The sequence below is a fragment of the Seriola dumerili genome, unplaced genomic scaffold (assembly GCF_002260705.1).
Source record: "Seriola dumerili isolate Sdu_G_001 unplaced genomic scaffold, Sdu_1.0 BDQW01000128.1, whole genome shotgun sequence".
Classification (NCBI taxonomy): domain Eukaryota; kingdom Metazoa; phylum Chordata; class Actinopteri; order Carangiformes; family Carangidae; genus Seriola; species Seriola dumerili.
In genome coordinates, this window is record NW_019174383.1 from 164,798 (window position 1) to 180,057 (window position 15,260).

Here is a 15,260-nt window from a genome sequence, read left to right on the forward strand (position 1 = left end):
TGACAGGAATAATGACTGGTTTAGCCTCTATGGCTGCTCAAGAATCCAATATGTTCTCTCTCATAAAACATTTCATCTTGGAGGCAGCACAGACTCATGTAGAATCAGATCAAACAGAACAGCCCCAATCCTCAATTAACATCAACAATGACCACATGTTGAGAACAGAGAAGGGGGAGGAGGTGGGGGGTGGGGGGCTGAGGAGGGGAGGGAAACAAGGAGAAAACAACTGAGACTAACAGGAGACGGAGGAGAGGACAAGAGACAGGACAGTGGTAATCATCTTTTTATCTGAAGAGTATCACAACCTAACATTTGCTAAGCCCCTCCCCCTAATTTCAATTGTCCGATCATGGCTTTGCAACAATAACTAGTCACAGCAGGTGTGTGGATGTTTGTAATTGTCCACCTGTCGACCTCAGTTCCAGAGGAAAACCTCATTCAAAATCACAGACAATTTTCTAATAATTTAAATAACTTCAATATTTCTGCTCACTAATCAATAATTGGTTTAAAGCTCCTCCAGTGTAAAGGTCTGTGTCCATGTGTAGTGTGATTATAGATCAGGTCTAGCTTCTATATTAATACTGTGAAAGTATCAAAGCCTCAGTCCACAGAGAAATGCACACAGCCTGTATTCAGAAACTGAGCCTTAAAACCAGCCGTCAGGACTTCTGGAACTTTGTGATGTCACAACAAAGCAGTCACCAAGCCCCGCCCACCTGGACCCACCATCCAAACCTTTACAGGATTTGGTTTCACCTGAAATCTGCTATATTTTTATTGGATCACTCAGAAAACAGTCAGCCAATAGTAGTGTTTCTCTGCTCTAATGTTAGCTGCTAATGCTAGCTGTAATGTAGCACTATTTCCAAGGACAAGAGTTAGCATATCATTAGCTAGCAACATTATTTTGTGGTTAAAAGTCACAAGCACATCTGATGTGTGGAAGTCAGTTCTGATGCCAATGTATGAGGTAAAGTTAGCATCTCTGTGCTGCTCTTAATTGGATTAGCAGTCAGACTTGCTAAGTGAGATAGCATTACCTTTGTAAAACTCACAGGTTAGCCCTCATGCTAAAAGACGTCTCTGAATACTGAAGCAGAAATCAAACCTCTGTGTTGTTTAAAATGACTTTTGTATAGTTACTTATCATCATCTCACGGCGGCAGCGTGAATCTGACCTTATTTTTGTTGACAGAGGTGTAAAAGGACGAGGACGGTTTGTTCTCGTCTTCAACTCGGAGAGAAATTCAGAAAATGTAAAAGCTGTTTCTCTTCATCTCACATGATTCAAACTGTGACGCTCGGTGTTTGAACACATCACTCACAGCGTGTCCTCATCCGTCTCTGCTCATCCCTCCATCAAGGTGCATTCACATGTGACTGAATGGGTATTAACAGCGACAGGTTCTGATTTGTCCCGGCACGTCATGAGGAAACGTTTCAGTGAGTTGATCTGCTGATAAGTTCGTTAGATGATCGACAGAAAATTAATGAGTTTAGTGAGAAAATCGACCTGATAAAGACGTTTGAACTTCAGCAGATAATCCTGAAGACTCGTCCACACAGATGTGTCGTAGTTTCAGCTGATGAAAACATCAGTGAACTCCACATACGGTATCATGTAGTGTTTATGTTTACTCTGAGTCAATCACATTAACATAATTGGAGTTTGCTGTTTCCTTGAGCTCTGCCTCTTCCATATTATTGTCTTAATGACTTTATAATTGCATTTCAATGGAAACGTGGACGATCACAGTCACAAAGTCCAGAACCGTCACCGCGAAGAGAAGCGAGCGGCGTCGGGGGGAGGAGTCGTCCCAGAGGACGCGTCCAGCAGCCGAGCTCCATTAGACAACGTCTGCGTCAGAGACACCGCGACGTCTGAGGAAGATGATGTCATCAACAAGATTATTTCAGGGGATTCATAACTTATTACTTTTATATTTACTATTTTATTTCTATTTTTCTTGTTTGTTTATATTCTGTAATTATCATCATTATTTATTATTAATTTTCTAAAATTATTATTATTATTTATTTCTTTGTTTTGTGATTTGTTTTCTCTTTGCTGCTCGTAGAAGGAGCGAGGAGGACTTCAGACATTTCACGTTCGTCATATAATAATTTCCAATTTTATGTTGTTACTTCCTCTATGCAAGAAATAATTGATCACAAAAAGAACAAAAAAAATAAAGAGGTGGAGGGTTCATCCTCTGGAGAGCAGGACTGTGGTGGAAGTGACCTGAAGTATCTGAGCGGCAGCCATGATGAGAGATGAGGAGAGGAGCGTCAGTGCTTCCTGTTTTATCTCCTTTATGAAAGGAAAGGAGAAATTAACGGTTCAAGTCTGCTGCTGGCGACCAATCAGGAGCTGGTACCAGTTTAACATCTGGAGTCTGTGGACACCGTTTCATTTACACTTACATAACTTCACATATCATGTGGAGACGAGTGGAGATCAGTTCAAAGTGCTGATGAGGGATGAGTCTCAGTCGTTCATATTTTCCATGATTTATAATTTTAGTGAAACAGGCACAAAATTAAATCCCTTCACATGTAAACTGACTGTATTATAGTTTGATTTCTTACATATTCCTGCTGTTTTAGTGTGTACAAATAATAAAACAATAGTTTAATAATAGTTTTCCATAATAATATTTGGATCGATTGTGACTAAAGAAACATCTTCACAGGTGCCTGTGTTACATCTCACATATCTTGGTTTTAATAAGCTGTTTATAACTTGTCAGACTTCTGTGGGCTGGGGCTTTAACAAGCAACACAAACACACGAATGAATGAATAAAAAAATCTAAATGGACTCCAGAGGGTTAACACCAGTCCACATCACCAGCTGCTACAGTGGCTGACGAAATCCTCTCGGCCGCTTCCTCCGCTGAGGCCTGCTCAGGCTGAGTCACCTCACCTGACGCCCTCCGCTCGCCGTGCGGCGGTCGCTGCAGTTTGAGTGTGTCCACGGCAGCAGCAGGAACCGCGGGCGGTAAAGTGCTGTGGTCCCACCACGAGCTCGGAGCAGAGGTGAGGAACTCGGAGACGCTGCGGCCCGCCCTCCTGTCCTGCACGATGAAGCCCCCGCTCTCCGTCCTCCCTCGCCTCTCAGCCAGACTTCTCCTCCTGATAAACCGATAATTATAAACCGTGTGTCGTCACTGAGCCTCAAACGCTTTATTTTCCTGAGAACAAACGTGTGCAGCCTGATCACCTGTCACGCTTTGATGTGGCAAACACTCTCCATTTTACTGTTTTTGTCCCAGTTCTGTTTCTCAAAGGGATTAAAATCAGTGAAAACGGTGGGGTTTTTTTTATATCAAAGCTTTTCATGAGTGTATCAAATCGATTAGAGAGGAAGTGAATTATCTTCTTCTTCTCCTCTCAGCCGTCATTCACCTGCGTCGCTCTCCTCTCTCCAAGAGTTAAGTGAAGTTGTGAGAAAGGCCACGACGCTCTGAAGCAGCCTCCATTTCACCCCCATCTGCCTCTGGATCTGACGCGTGGTGATAAGGACGGCGGCGGCGGCGGAGAGAATCACACTCTACACAGAGGATCCTTTAAACGCAACGTGTGAGGATCTGATCCTGAGGTTACCTGTTGGCGCTTTACATCGATTCATGTCGTCTGTCTTCACTCTTTTATTCTGAGATAAAGGTGATAATCAACTCTTCTTCTGTTTCTGTCATTTCCTTCATATATTTTCTCTATTGAACCGATTATTGATGCAAGAAGAAGAACGGTGACTCAGGTGAGACGCCAGTTCATCCATGATACAACGTGGAGGATGAAGGACCTGATGAAGATGATGCTGCTGCTGCACATTTAACATGTCCTCACATGATGTACTGAGCCTGAACACACACACACACACACACACACACACACTCTCTATAAACAGGGTAATGATGGCCGTTGGAGCGTGGTTTAACGGAGCGGCAAACAACAAACATCACAGCACACACCAGCCCAACGCCTCACATCAGGGGCACAGTACTGGTGCATTGTGGGAGAATGTGAGAGAGTCAGACAGTGATTCAACAAACACACTGTCCAACTTCACAATAAAAGTTTCTGAGTTAAAACCTCTGAAACGACAACAAATGATCCTCCACTGGGCGGTTTAAACAGGAAGTCAGTGGTTTAACCTCGTCCTTTAATGAACACAAAGTGTGTCAGAAAACAGACAAATGGAAGTTTGATCTGCCCCCCCCCCATCTCCCCCCCCCCCCCCATCACATCTCATCTTTCTGATCTCTCCCTGCTCTCTTCCATTTCCTCCTTTTTCTGTTCCTCATCCTCAAATTGCCTCTTCCTCCGTCATCTGCTGTCATCACACTTTGATCTAATTCTCTGGATATCAGTCTTTTATCTGCACTGATCCTCCCTGCTCCCCTCAGCTGCTCCGTCCCTCTGCCCCCTGTTTAATCAGCCCCCCCCCGTTAAACAGCTCGCAGACTCCTTCCTTTAAACTGAACCACTGCAGAGCCGAGGTGATTAATGTCGTCAGAAAAATTAGCAACACATTATTTTACCCACCCACACACTTAGTATTTATCAGCTGTTTATCAGTTATTCATCAGCTGTTTATCAGTTATTGATAAATGTTTATAATTAAGTTAATCACAGAAATAAAGTGTGTTAAAGCTTGAATTAAGGTATTTGTCTTTCAAATTAATCTGTAATTAGAATTTAGTCTGGTCTAGTTTAATTTAGTCTACTTTATTTTAGTGTAGTTTAGACTACTTTAGTCTAGTTTGGTCTAGTCTACTTTACTCCAGTCTAGTTTAGTCTGGTCAACTTTAGTCTAGTGTAGTTTAGTCTAGTTTAGTCTACTTTAGTCTAGTCTAGTCTACTTTAATCTACTTTACTCCAGTCTAGTTTAGTCTAGTGTAGTTTATTCTACTTTAGTTTAGTCTACTTTAGTCTAGTCTAGTTTAGTCTACTTTAATCTACTTTAGTCCAGTCTAGTTTAGTCTACTTCAGTCTAGTCTAGTTTAGTCTACTTTAGTTTAGCTTAGTCTAGTTTAGTCTACTTTAGTTAAGTCTACTTAACTCCAGTGTAGTTTAGTCTAGTTTAGTCTAGTCTAGTTTTGTTTACTCTACTTTAGTTTAGTTTAGTCTAGTTTAGTCTACTTTAGTTAAGTCTAATTTAGTTTAGTTTACTTTATTTTAGTCGAGTTTAGTCTACTTTAATCTACTTTGGTCCAGTCTAGTTTAGTCTCATCTACTTTAGTCTAGTCGAGTTTAGTCTAGTTTAGTCTACTTTAATCTACTTTAGTCCAGTCTAGTTTATCTTAGTCTAGTTTAGTCTACTTTAGTCCAGTCTAGTTTAGTCTACTTTAGTTTAGCTTAGTCTAGTTTAGTCTACTTTAGTTAAGTCTACTTTAGTCTAGTCGAGTTTAGTCTAGTTTAGTCAAGTCTAGTTTAGTCTACTTTAATCTACTTTAGTCCAGTCTAGTTTAGCTTAGTCTAGTTTAGTCTACTTTAGTCCAGTCTAGTTTAGTTTAGTCTACTTTAATCTACTTTAGTCTAGTCTAGTTTAGTCTAATTTAGTTTAGTCTACTTTAATCTACTTTAGTCTAGTCTACTTTAGTCTAGCTTAGTTTAGTTCAGGGGTCACTATTTACAAGACTAGATTCCTTTGAGATTATTTCCCATCATGCTCCAGGAGGAAATTCACAGGAAGAAAAAAAATTTTTCCCAAAATTTTCTTCCTCATTATTTATAAATATCTTGTGAAAGTCAGTGTCTGGACGAGCCCAGACTAAAAGCTCATGATAATGTTAAACATTTGATTTGACGACTGAAGAAGCTCTGGCCTCTGATCACCTGACGCCACGTGATGGAGACGACGGGAGCGAAACTCTCATGGTTTGATTCTGATGCAGGACATTAGTCTGTGACGGTGAAGTGGCCTGAAATAAAAGATTTGAAACTGTTCAGACCCTTTAGTGACTTATTTTCAAGAAAAGCATCCGGCTACAAATCCAGCGACTTCCTGGACAAACCTGAGCTACTTCCTGTAGAGGAGAGTCGTCAGTGCTAACTTCCTCTCCGACTGATCCGATGAAAAGGTGATTAAGGAAACGTGTTAATTGTTCATATCCTGCCTCTTCAGGCCAGAGGAGGTCATAACTAAAATGTGTTGAAACAAACAGTCCTGGACTCCTGGGACCTGCTCTCAGTCCTGGTTCTGGTTCTGGTGTATTTGCCGGTTCTCCAGCTGAAATGATGAATAAAAGCATCAGTGATCTCTGCAGAACCGTGCTCTCTGTGGTTCTCAGTGGTTCTCATGTTCACCTACAGGCTGCTGAGTAACGTTCACAATCACTGCGAACAGAGACGAGGACGGATGATGAGCCTGCGAGCGTCGGGGCGTGAAGCTGGATGAGACAGGATTTATATTTAAAAACAGGCGTTTTATCAGGCTGGAGGATAAAGTAGGGCAGCGGAGAAGAGAGCCGAGCGTCTCACGCCTCCTAATTTGTTGAGATGTCATAGATTCAGCCTGTTTACCTAAATGAAAGTCTGCTGCCGACGACGACGCAGGAGGGCGGAAAATCTGTTTGGCACACAGGAGCTGATGAATCCAGAATGAGGAGCAAGAAAAACTGTTGAGCAGAGACGAGGTCGAGACGAAGGCTGAACTTTAATAACCTGGACATTATTAATACTTACACCGTTTATTAGTAATACATGAGCAACTTTAATTATTCTACTATGAACTAATATCAACAAATAGCTGACGTTTGTGACTCCAAACATCCTGATGAGACAAACAAAGGCCCCCACCCCTTCTACAATATGTCAAGACCCCCCCAGACTGAAAGACACACAACACAGCAAAGTCATTGTTGGTAATTTTGTGTCTCTGCAGCTGTTTTCTGTCTCTGTCTCTTTGTGGTTTTTTTAAATCTCCAAATCAAACGGAATAAACCTGAAGTAAATAAAGCTGTTCAGCCTTGTAGCTAACCTGACTACTCTCTTTGTGAGCTTCACTTGTAGCGTTAGCAGAGGAAAGCTCTCAGGACGAGGACGAACCGATGAATCCCACCCTGGGTGTACAGTTGGACTCACTGTAGTGTGAAGGATCTGCACGGACTCCTGAGAAGCGGTGGTGAGCGGCCGCCCGTCCTCGAGGCAGAGTGCGTGTGAAACACGCTTCCATGACCTCTTTTACACGTTTTCCTTTCAACAATTTACCAACTTCTCCGCACACAGCCGAGGGCAGAGGCTTTCTGTGTTTGTGTTCGGTGTTTCTTCTCACATGAAAGCAGGTAGAGACGTAATGAGTCGGTGGTCCTCACGGAGAGAATATAAAGAAACAAAGAAGAAAAGGTTTCGGGAACGACTCTGGTTCTCCGTCTCCAGACTCCGCTCCATCCACCCACAATCAATTTCCTGTCTCTCAGCTCATTAGTCATCTCCACCCCCACCCCCCCCCCTCAGCACCTTCCCCTCTCTCTGAGGATCTGCTGGGTAATCACAGATTCAGTGGAAGCTGAAACCTGGATGCTGCTGCCTCTCTGAACTCTCTTCATTAAGTCAGCTGATTCCCTGAAGGAGATGTGACGTCACATGACAGACACCTACAACCGCCAGAGACGTGACCTCGGCTCCTCTGACCACCAGCAGCTCTCAGGTGAGCTCCACCTGTTCAACTGAGGGATAAAGTTTCACAGAGTCAGCGTCCTGTCATCTGAGAGAAGCTGCGACATGTGGGAGATTATTCCCTCATCTCGTGTGCTGCAGTGTGAGGAGACACGAGGAGATGGAGACAGGAGACAGAGGGGAGAGACGGTCCAAACCGGAGAACGCCGAACAGCTGTGTGTCACCATCAGCTGTACTGAAGCCCCTCTGTCTCTGCTCCACCTCAGAGACAAGAGACGGCAGGAGACGGAGACAGAGGGAGATGGGAGGACATCAGACTGATGCTGCTCTGACCCAGAACGTTAGCGTGAACGTTAGCATGAAGTTGTGGGACTGCTCATAAATCCAGTAATCTATTGTTAATTGAATCATAATGATAAACCAGAAGGTCACACATGACTGACGTAGACACCACAGACAGAAGCAGCAGACCTGCATTAACCCAGAACCTGAACCAGAACCAGAACCAGAACTTGAACCCTGACTACCTCAGATTCTGTCGACAGCCTTTCATCCACACTTCTCTTCTTTCAAGTGTAAAACATTGTTAGAAAAACTACACCAGAGTGAGGACTCGTCTGTTTCTGTGAAAGTTATATATACAGTCAGATGTCATGAACTCGCTCAGAACAATCAGCTTCATGCAGCCTGTAAATATGATCCATCGCTGCTGTTCAGTCTCCTTCTGGGACGTGGTTTGAAGACACGTTTCTGTGTTTCTAACTTTCTCTCAGCAGCAGAAAGAGCTTCTTTAAAATCTTGTTTCGAATACTGAAAACATTTGTCATGTTTAATGTTTCTAACACACACCGTCACTCATCACTTGTCCAGGTTTAAAAGCTCGTCTAAATTCAATCTTGGCGTGGCTTTCATCTGCTCTGCTGGAACAGATCTTTAACCTTGGACCGAGAGGAAGTTGTGAATTATTTCAGTCTCACCTGTTCTCTCTGTCTGGATTCTGTTCTAAGCTTTAAGCTGAAAAGCCAACAAATCCTCTTCTGCTTTGTTAAATATTCATGCATGAATGAAACACAGATGAAAAGAAGGAGAAAAAACTTTTTGTTCATTGTCACATGAAAAGAAAAATATAGCTGGAAATTAAAGTTTCCATCAGACGCTGTGTATATGAAACCGTCTGTACTGTAATTAACCGGCAGCACAGGGACCTTTCTCTCAGAAACAAAGATTATTTTAAGCCTCTTTGTAATCACACTGATGTACTGTATCTGCTCACAGACCGACGCTGGGCTCACACCGTCCGTTTGATGACTCAAGGCTGTATTCAAAACAAACCCATCTACCTGTGCCCTTGAAACTCTGCCCACTAAACACTCAGAAAGGGTTTGTACTTTTCCTCAGTGTTCATTAACGCAGCCGGCTGCTGCTGCCATTGTCCGTCAGATACAGAGTTTCAGATGTAACTGGTCTAAATTATTATCTGCTCAAGGTTTTTGGAGGAAAAATATGAAGCTGTGCAATTAGATTTCTTCATGAGCAGCAGATTGTCAGGTCCTTTAATCGAGAGCGGTTTTCTCTCTGAGTCTCATGATTTCACTGTTTTTCATCCACATTCTCAAGTTTCACTCACACACAGTCCAACAGTACAACACCAGGTCTGTGTGTTTACACTACAGCTGCACAATTCATCAAGACATCGTCCAAATCTCAACATGGTCAAGTGCGATACCCAAATCTCTATAATGTGTCACATTGTTAGCATTAGCATTGTTAGCACAGCGACAGAGACAAATCATATTCTCCAGATTCAAAAGAAACATATTTGTTTGGTACAAGACCAACAGAAATCACATCGTCATCATTTTACATTTTTTTCAGTGAAAATAAAAATGCAAAAATTAAATTTAATCATAAAATGATTTTTTTTTGCATATTGTTCAGCTCTAATTTCCACTATTTAAAACTTTGTCCATGAGCACTGTAGCACTGATGAAAGACAACCAACACCTGCCACCTACATTACCCACAATGCAACTCTGCTGCTGGCAGTTGGGTCAGAGATTGGGGTGAGCTATGCTAGTAGCGGCTAATGTAACTCTGAGTCTTTGGTGTGACAGTCGTGTGATCACATGACTAGTTGTGTTGCCTGGACACGAAATCACAAATCTCCACTTCCTGTTTCCACTCTCATTTTATTTTGAAAGTCCAGACTGAAAGTTTTGATATTTCCTTTTACTGCCGCTTTGACTGATTCTTTCAGTCCGTTCACCACTACTCTTCACACACACACACACACACACACACACACACACACACACACACACACACACACTGACAACAAATAACTGAGACAAAGTGTTTGTGTTTCTGTAAATTAAAACTTTGTCTGGGTTAAACGTATGTCCTGCGTGTGGCCGTCAAGTGTGTAAGTGTGTGTGTGTGTGTGTGTGTGTGTGATGCAGGGGCTTTGCGAGCCTTGCTGGCGTTACAGAGACATCCTTAGTGGAATGGAGAACAAAGAGAGAGGCTCTTAATGAGCTCTGCCACTGCTGAGACCTGAACTAGGCCAGCCAACACCCTGTGTGCATGCATGCATGCATGCGTGTGTGTGTGTGTGTGTGTGTGTGTGTGTGTGTGTGTGTGTGTGTGTCCTGTCGTCAGTGCTGACACACACAGAACACGGTGCAGGACCAGCAGTGGGACCTGAACCAACCACAGGCATTAGCCAGGTGTCTGGAGCGACTGGAAACAGCAGCAGCTCTGCACTGAGACCAGGTTTCATGTGATGTGCTCATTTGTTCTTTTAAACATGCCACAGCACATCACAACAACAACAACAACAACAACAGTGGCTTAGCCCAGCGTTCCTGTTGCACAGTCGGACTCTGTTTATAGAAAGAAGGATGAAAATCGATGCAGCGGCACCAGAGATCCCTGTCTTTTTTTTATTCCACACATCTAGCTTCTTTGTCAAAACATGAATGTCTACGTTACCCACAATGCACCTGGACCTCTGACAGTCTGGTGGAGATTGAGGTGTGATTACAGGAGGTGCTATTGTATCCTAGAGCCTTGGGCAGAAACAACTTTCCCCAGATTACTTTTACTTTTCAAACTTGTCGTCAGACCTCACTCTGACTCAGGTGACATCACCTGAGGACGTCACTCAGACTTCACACTGCTCCACCTGGAGACACAGCTGTCTTCACACAAGCAGCAGAACTCTCCAACACCTGGGAACACCTGGGAACACACACTGGTGGGGTTTCCCTTCAAAATAAGAGCAACAGCAACAGACCACTTTCTCCACTTGTTTGCACCTCAGGTGCGACAGGTGCGGTCTACGAAGCAGCGCACCTGTCCTGTTTGAGGAAGTGGCAGCAGAGCCGAGGTTGTCACCGAGCTCCTCTCTACATCGCTGACTTTTACTGATGATGTCACTTATTTGCTTGTTTTTATTCCTCTGTGCTGTCAACAGTCAGCCATCTTGTTTTCACGTCTCATTCTCGTGGACACGATATCTCTGAAACACCTCGACGGAGCTTCTTCGAATTTAACACAAACATTCACTCGGACTCGAAGACGAACTGATTAAACGTTGGTGGCTGAAAGTCAAAGGTCAAGGTCGTGGTGACCTCACAAAACACTTTTTAGCCATTACTCAAGACTTCACAGCAGTTATGAAATTTCACACAGATGGTTCATATCTTCTCTGACTCTGGATAAACAGGAAGTGACCTGGAACTAGTCTGAGTGGCGGAGGGATACGACCACGAGGACGTGATTTAGTTTTTTATGACAAATACTTTTTACTTGTGACTGATGATCTGAGGGTTCATGACACAGCAATCAACACAACAACACACTCTGTGACCTCAGGAATATAAAAGCAGGAGCAGGTTGTTGAATGTGCAGCTCACAGCTCAGACATGAGGAGGAATCAGGACGTTTAATTAACTCTGCACACGGCTCAGAGTCGGAGGCTTACCCTCAGTCAGGCCCATGTGGATGCTCCAGTAGTTCTGCAGACACTGCAGCTCCTTCTTCATGCCTCTCTTGCAGCGGCAGTCGTACAGCGGCGAGTCCTGCAGCACCTCCAGCGCCCCCTGGCACTCCTTGGAGGCCAGCATGGCGCTGCGCTCCTTGTCCCCCCCGGACAGGCACTGGCGCATGATCCGGTACCGCGAGCTGCACTGGCTGTTCTGGTTGCACAGTTCAGAGGCTCGGACACAGTCCAGAGGTTCCCTCCACCCGGGGGGGCCCAGCTCCGAGTCACACACACACACATCTGCAGAGACAGAGACGTACAGGAATGAGGGATTAGACGGATAATGAGGCTTGATGAGCGTCTGTGGCCGAGTTCATCTGTGAGAGTCGTTATTATTATTATCACCTCGTTAATGTCCACATGATGTTTTTTTATAATACAGACATATGACGATGAATCAATCATCAGCACCATGACTCAGTGTTTCCACCTTGAACCGCAGTGAACCAATGACAGTCTCAGGGTTTCATACGTCACAAACCTCAGGAACCAATCCTGTCAGCTTGTGGGGACAGGGGGGCGGGGCTAAATACACCTGAAACCTTGTCAGTACAGAGTGAGAGTTAGCATTAGCACAGACGCTAACACTGTGCCAGCCACTGCCAGATACAAGCTAACAAACAACATAAACACATAAAAGATGCTAACTAGCTAACTGTTGTGAAAAGATGCTAACTATGCTAACGGTTCTGACCCGTCTGCTAGTCTCTGGTTCTGGTCTCAGACTCCTCCTCTGAGTCTGGGTCTGACTGAGGCTCAAACATGAGGCTGAGTCTCTCTGATGTTTCCTCCTCTCACCATCTTCATACTCTCTGCTCTTTCACCTGTCCACCTGGAGCCAGCAGGTGGTGGGCGGGGCTCAAGGCCTGATCCAGGTTTCTCAACCAGGAAGTGAGAGGAGATGAAAACATGTGAAACTACATCTGAATCACAGCAGAGGATTTTTACAGTTTAAAACACGTCTGGAGAAACTCTAAAGAGTTGTGGAGTTAATGTGTTATAATGTAGAACAGGTGCACTCACCTGTGGTCATGTGAACAAGCAGCTGATGCACATTCACTGTTTTTATGTGACGTGACGTAACTTGTTGGTTTTATTTATTGAACATGTTGATGTTTTACTGCAGATACACAGTGAAGTCTGGAAACAAACTAATGACCATGAGATATCAATAATCAATCTGTGCTGTAAAAAGCCTCATTACAGTTTGTGTCGGGCTCCTTCACACCTCGCAGCCGGTCCAGCCCTGGGCCTTCCCTGTGTGACTTCCCTGTGTGACTTCCCTGTGTGACTTCCCTGTGTTCTGGCTCCTGGAAACTCTCAGTGTCTGCCTCTACGGGAGGAACCGTCGGTGCCAGGCTGCTTTCAGCTCACAGCCAGAACCGGTTTAATGGACACGTATCAGAGCTCTGCTTAAAGAAGAAGAACAAGGAGGCTGCGACAGAAACGCCGCCGTCCCACAACAAGCTGTGAGAACCATTTTCTCAGTCAGGCTGAGCGTAAAATATTTCAACACAGCACTTCTGCAAAGCTGTCAATCATTTATCAGCCGAGCTGTAATTATGGCACGATTCCTAAGCAGCAGTTCCTCTGTTTCTGAGATGTTTGGGGGGGTCTTGTCTTATCACTAGGAGCCCTACTTAATGATCTCTCTGGACAAAGTCAAAAGATACTGGAGGGGAGGAAAAGATACTGTGAGGTGAATTAGAGTAAAAAATAAGTCCTAACTCAGTCAGACCTGAACACACAGGTATGAATCACATAATGATGTGATTCTGTGTGACTTCCACTTCCTGAGGATATCATTATCTCTGATGTCCCTCCAGAATAAAGCTCCAGAAATCCACTTAGAAACCAGAGAGAAAAGGAGTCTGCTTCACTCAGGACCCTCCTGTTTGTAACTTTTCCTCAGTATCACATTGATCCAGTGACAGTTGTCTGAACATCCGCAGCTACACTGCAAACAGGAACTGCTCACAGCTAGCTCAGCTCAGCTGCTTTTAATGGGGACAAAATGTAAAACATGGATTAAAATCAGACATGAGACGGGCCTCTTGCTCTTCTGATGCCTGGCTCCTTTAAGGTGTGTCTGCATGTTTCAGATCAGCAGAAACAACTCAACAAACTCAAGAGATCCCATGTCTACCTCACAGACCACACCTCTGTTCACCTGTTCCAGGTATCAACTCTCTTCTTACATCCACACAGGTGAGTGTACCTGTGCCTCAGCTCAGGCCCCGCCTCTGGGTTTCATCTCTGGTCTTACCCACTTCCTCGTTTTATGCTCCTGCTGAGGTCATCGGTGATGTCACTAGTCAGGGGGAGGGGCCTTTCAGTCAACTGGAGAGGAGCTGTGTGCATCTGGTATATTGATTACATTTATATAATCAATATATTTATATATATATTTATATTTTTATTAGTTAAATCTGCAGGTGAAAGGTGATTTATTTTTTTGTCCACTTGTTTTCAGCAGGGGTGAGTTATGATTTCAGCTTCAAGATGGAAACAAGCTGCAGTGGATTTTTTCCTTTAGAAGAAAACTGTTGGTGGAATTTTCATTTTGTATTTGTATGATTGAAGCCGGCAGCCATGATGAATCTGTGCAGGTGACGCCGCTGCAGGTGAACCGGTCTGTACTTCCTGACCCTTTCCTCACTGTCACTGTTGAACTTGTCTCTTATCTCCACGTCCAGCAGCTACAGATCGACATGATGATCCACGTGTCACCTGATGAAACTCAGTCCACTGTTCCCGCTCTGTGTTTGGTCTCCACCAGCTGCTCTCTGACCGGGTGTGTCTGCTGTGGACAGATGTTTCTCTGAGCACAGCTGGATGAGAGCGGCGAGCCAGTGTGAAGCTGCAGGTTCAGCTGATGATTCTCTGCAGGTTCAACTGTCCTCTCATTCATCATTATTATCATTATTAAAATATCAATTACAGCCTCGTCAGAATTCTGTCACATGGACGTCAGATGCTGAGAGCTCCTCGTTAATTCATTAGAAATTAATTGAAACTACTTCTGACCCACACGCTTCATTAGCTTTGATCTCTTTCAGCAGGTGAAGCACACCTGCACAGACCTGCGGCTGAGGTATAAAGATCCTCCACAGACCCACTCTGTCAAACACTGTGGGACAATGTGCCAAATATTATAGAACAACAACAGTTTACATGATTTACTCAGAGCTACAGAAGCTGTTGTATTGTTGTTGGTCCAAGTTGTGTTTACTGTCACTTCAATAACGTGGGAAAAATCATTATTGGATCATAGAACACGGTCATGACACCAACGAGTGGAGGTCAGACACTGACATGAATATGAAATATTCTTCATATGTATTTTTTAATATATTAATAATGTTTTCATTTATAAACCGATGAAGACCATGAGGTTTGGCATCATGAGAAACTGAATAAGTGGACTTTGAATATCAAACAGCTGTCCTGTGTCAGCTGGTCTTTCTCCACCTCGTTATTTGTCTCTTCACTGAAGTGACACAACGTTAAAAACAAAAAGGTTCATTTTTATTAATGTGTTATTAATGTGTGTGTGTGTGTGTGTGTGGGGGGGGGGGGGGGGGGG

At 43.9% G+C, this 15,260-nt stretch overlaps 1 protein-coding gene across 1 annotated transcript in view; it reads right to left on the reverse strand.

The window, feature by feature from the left end:
* LOC111224266 (GDNF family receptor alpha-2-like) overlaps window positions 1-15,260 on the reverse strand; it is a 100,564-nt gene that overhangs the window by 83,783 nt on the left and 1,521 nt on the right. Inside the window, exon 2 of the mRNA XM_022748688.1 lies at window positions 11,615-11,914. Within this exon, the coding sequence (XP_022604409.1) occupies window positions 11,615-11,914 (300 nt within the window). The remainder of the gene's footprint in view (window positions 1-11,614; window positions 11,915-15,260) is intronic.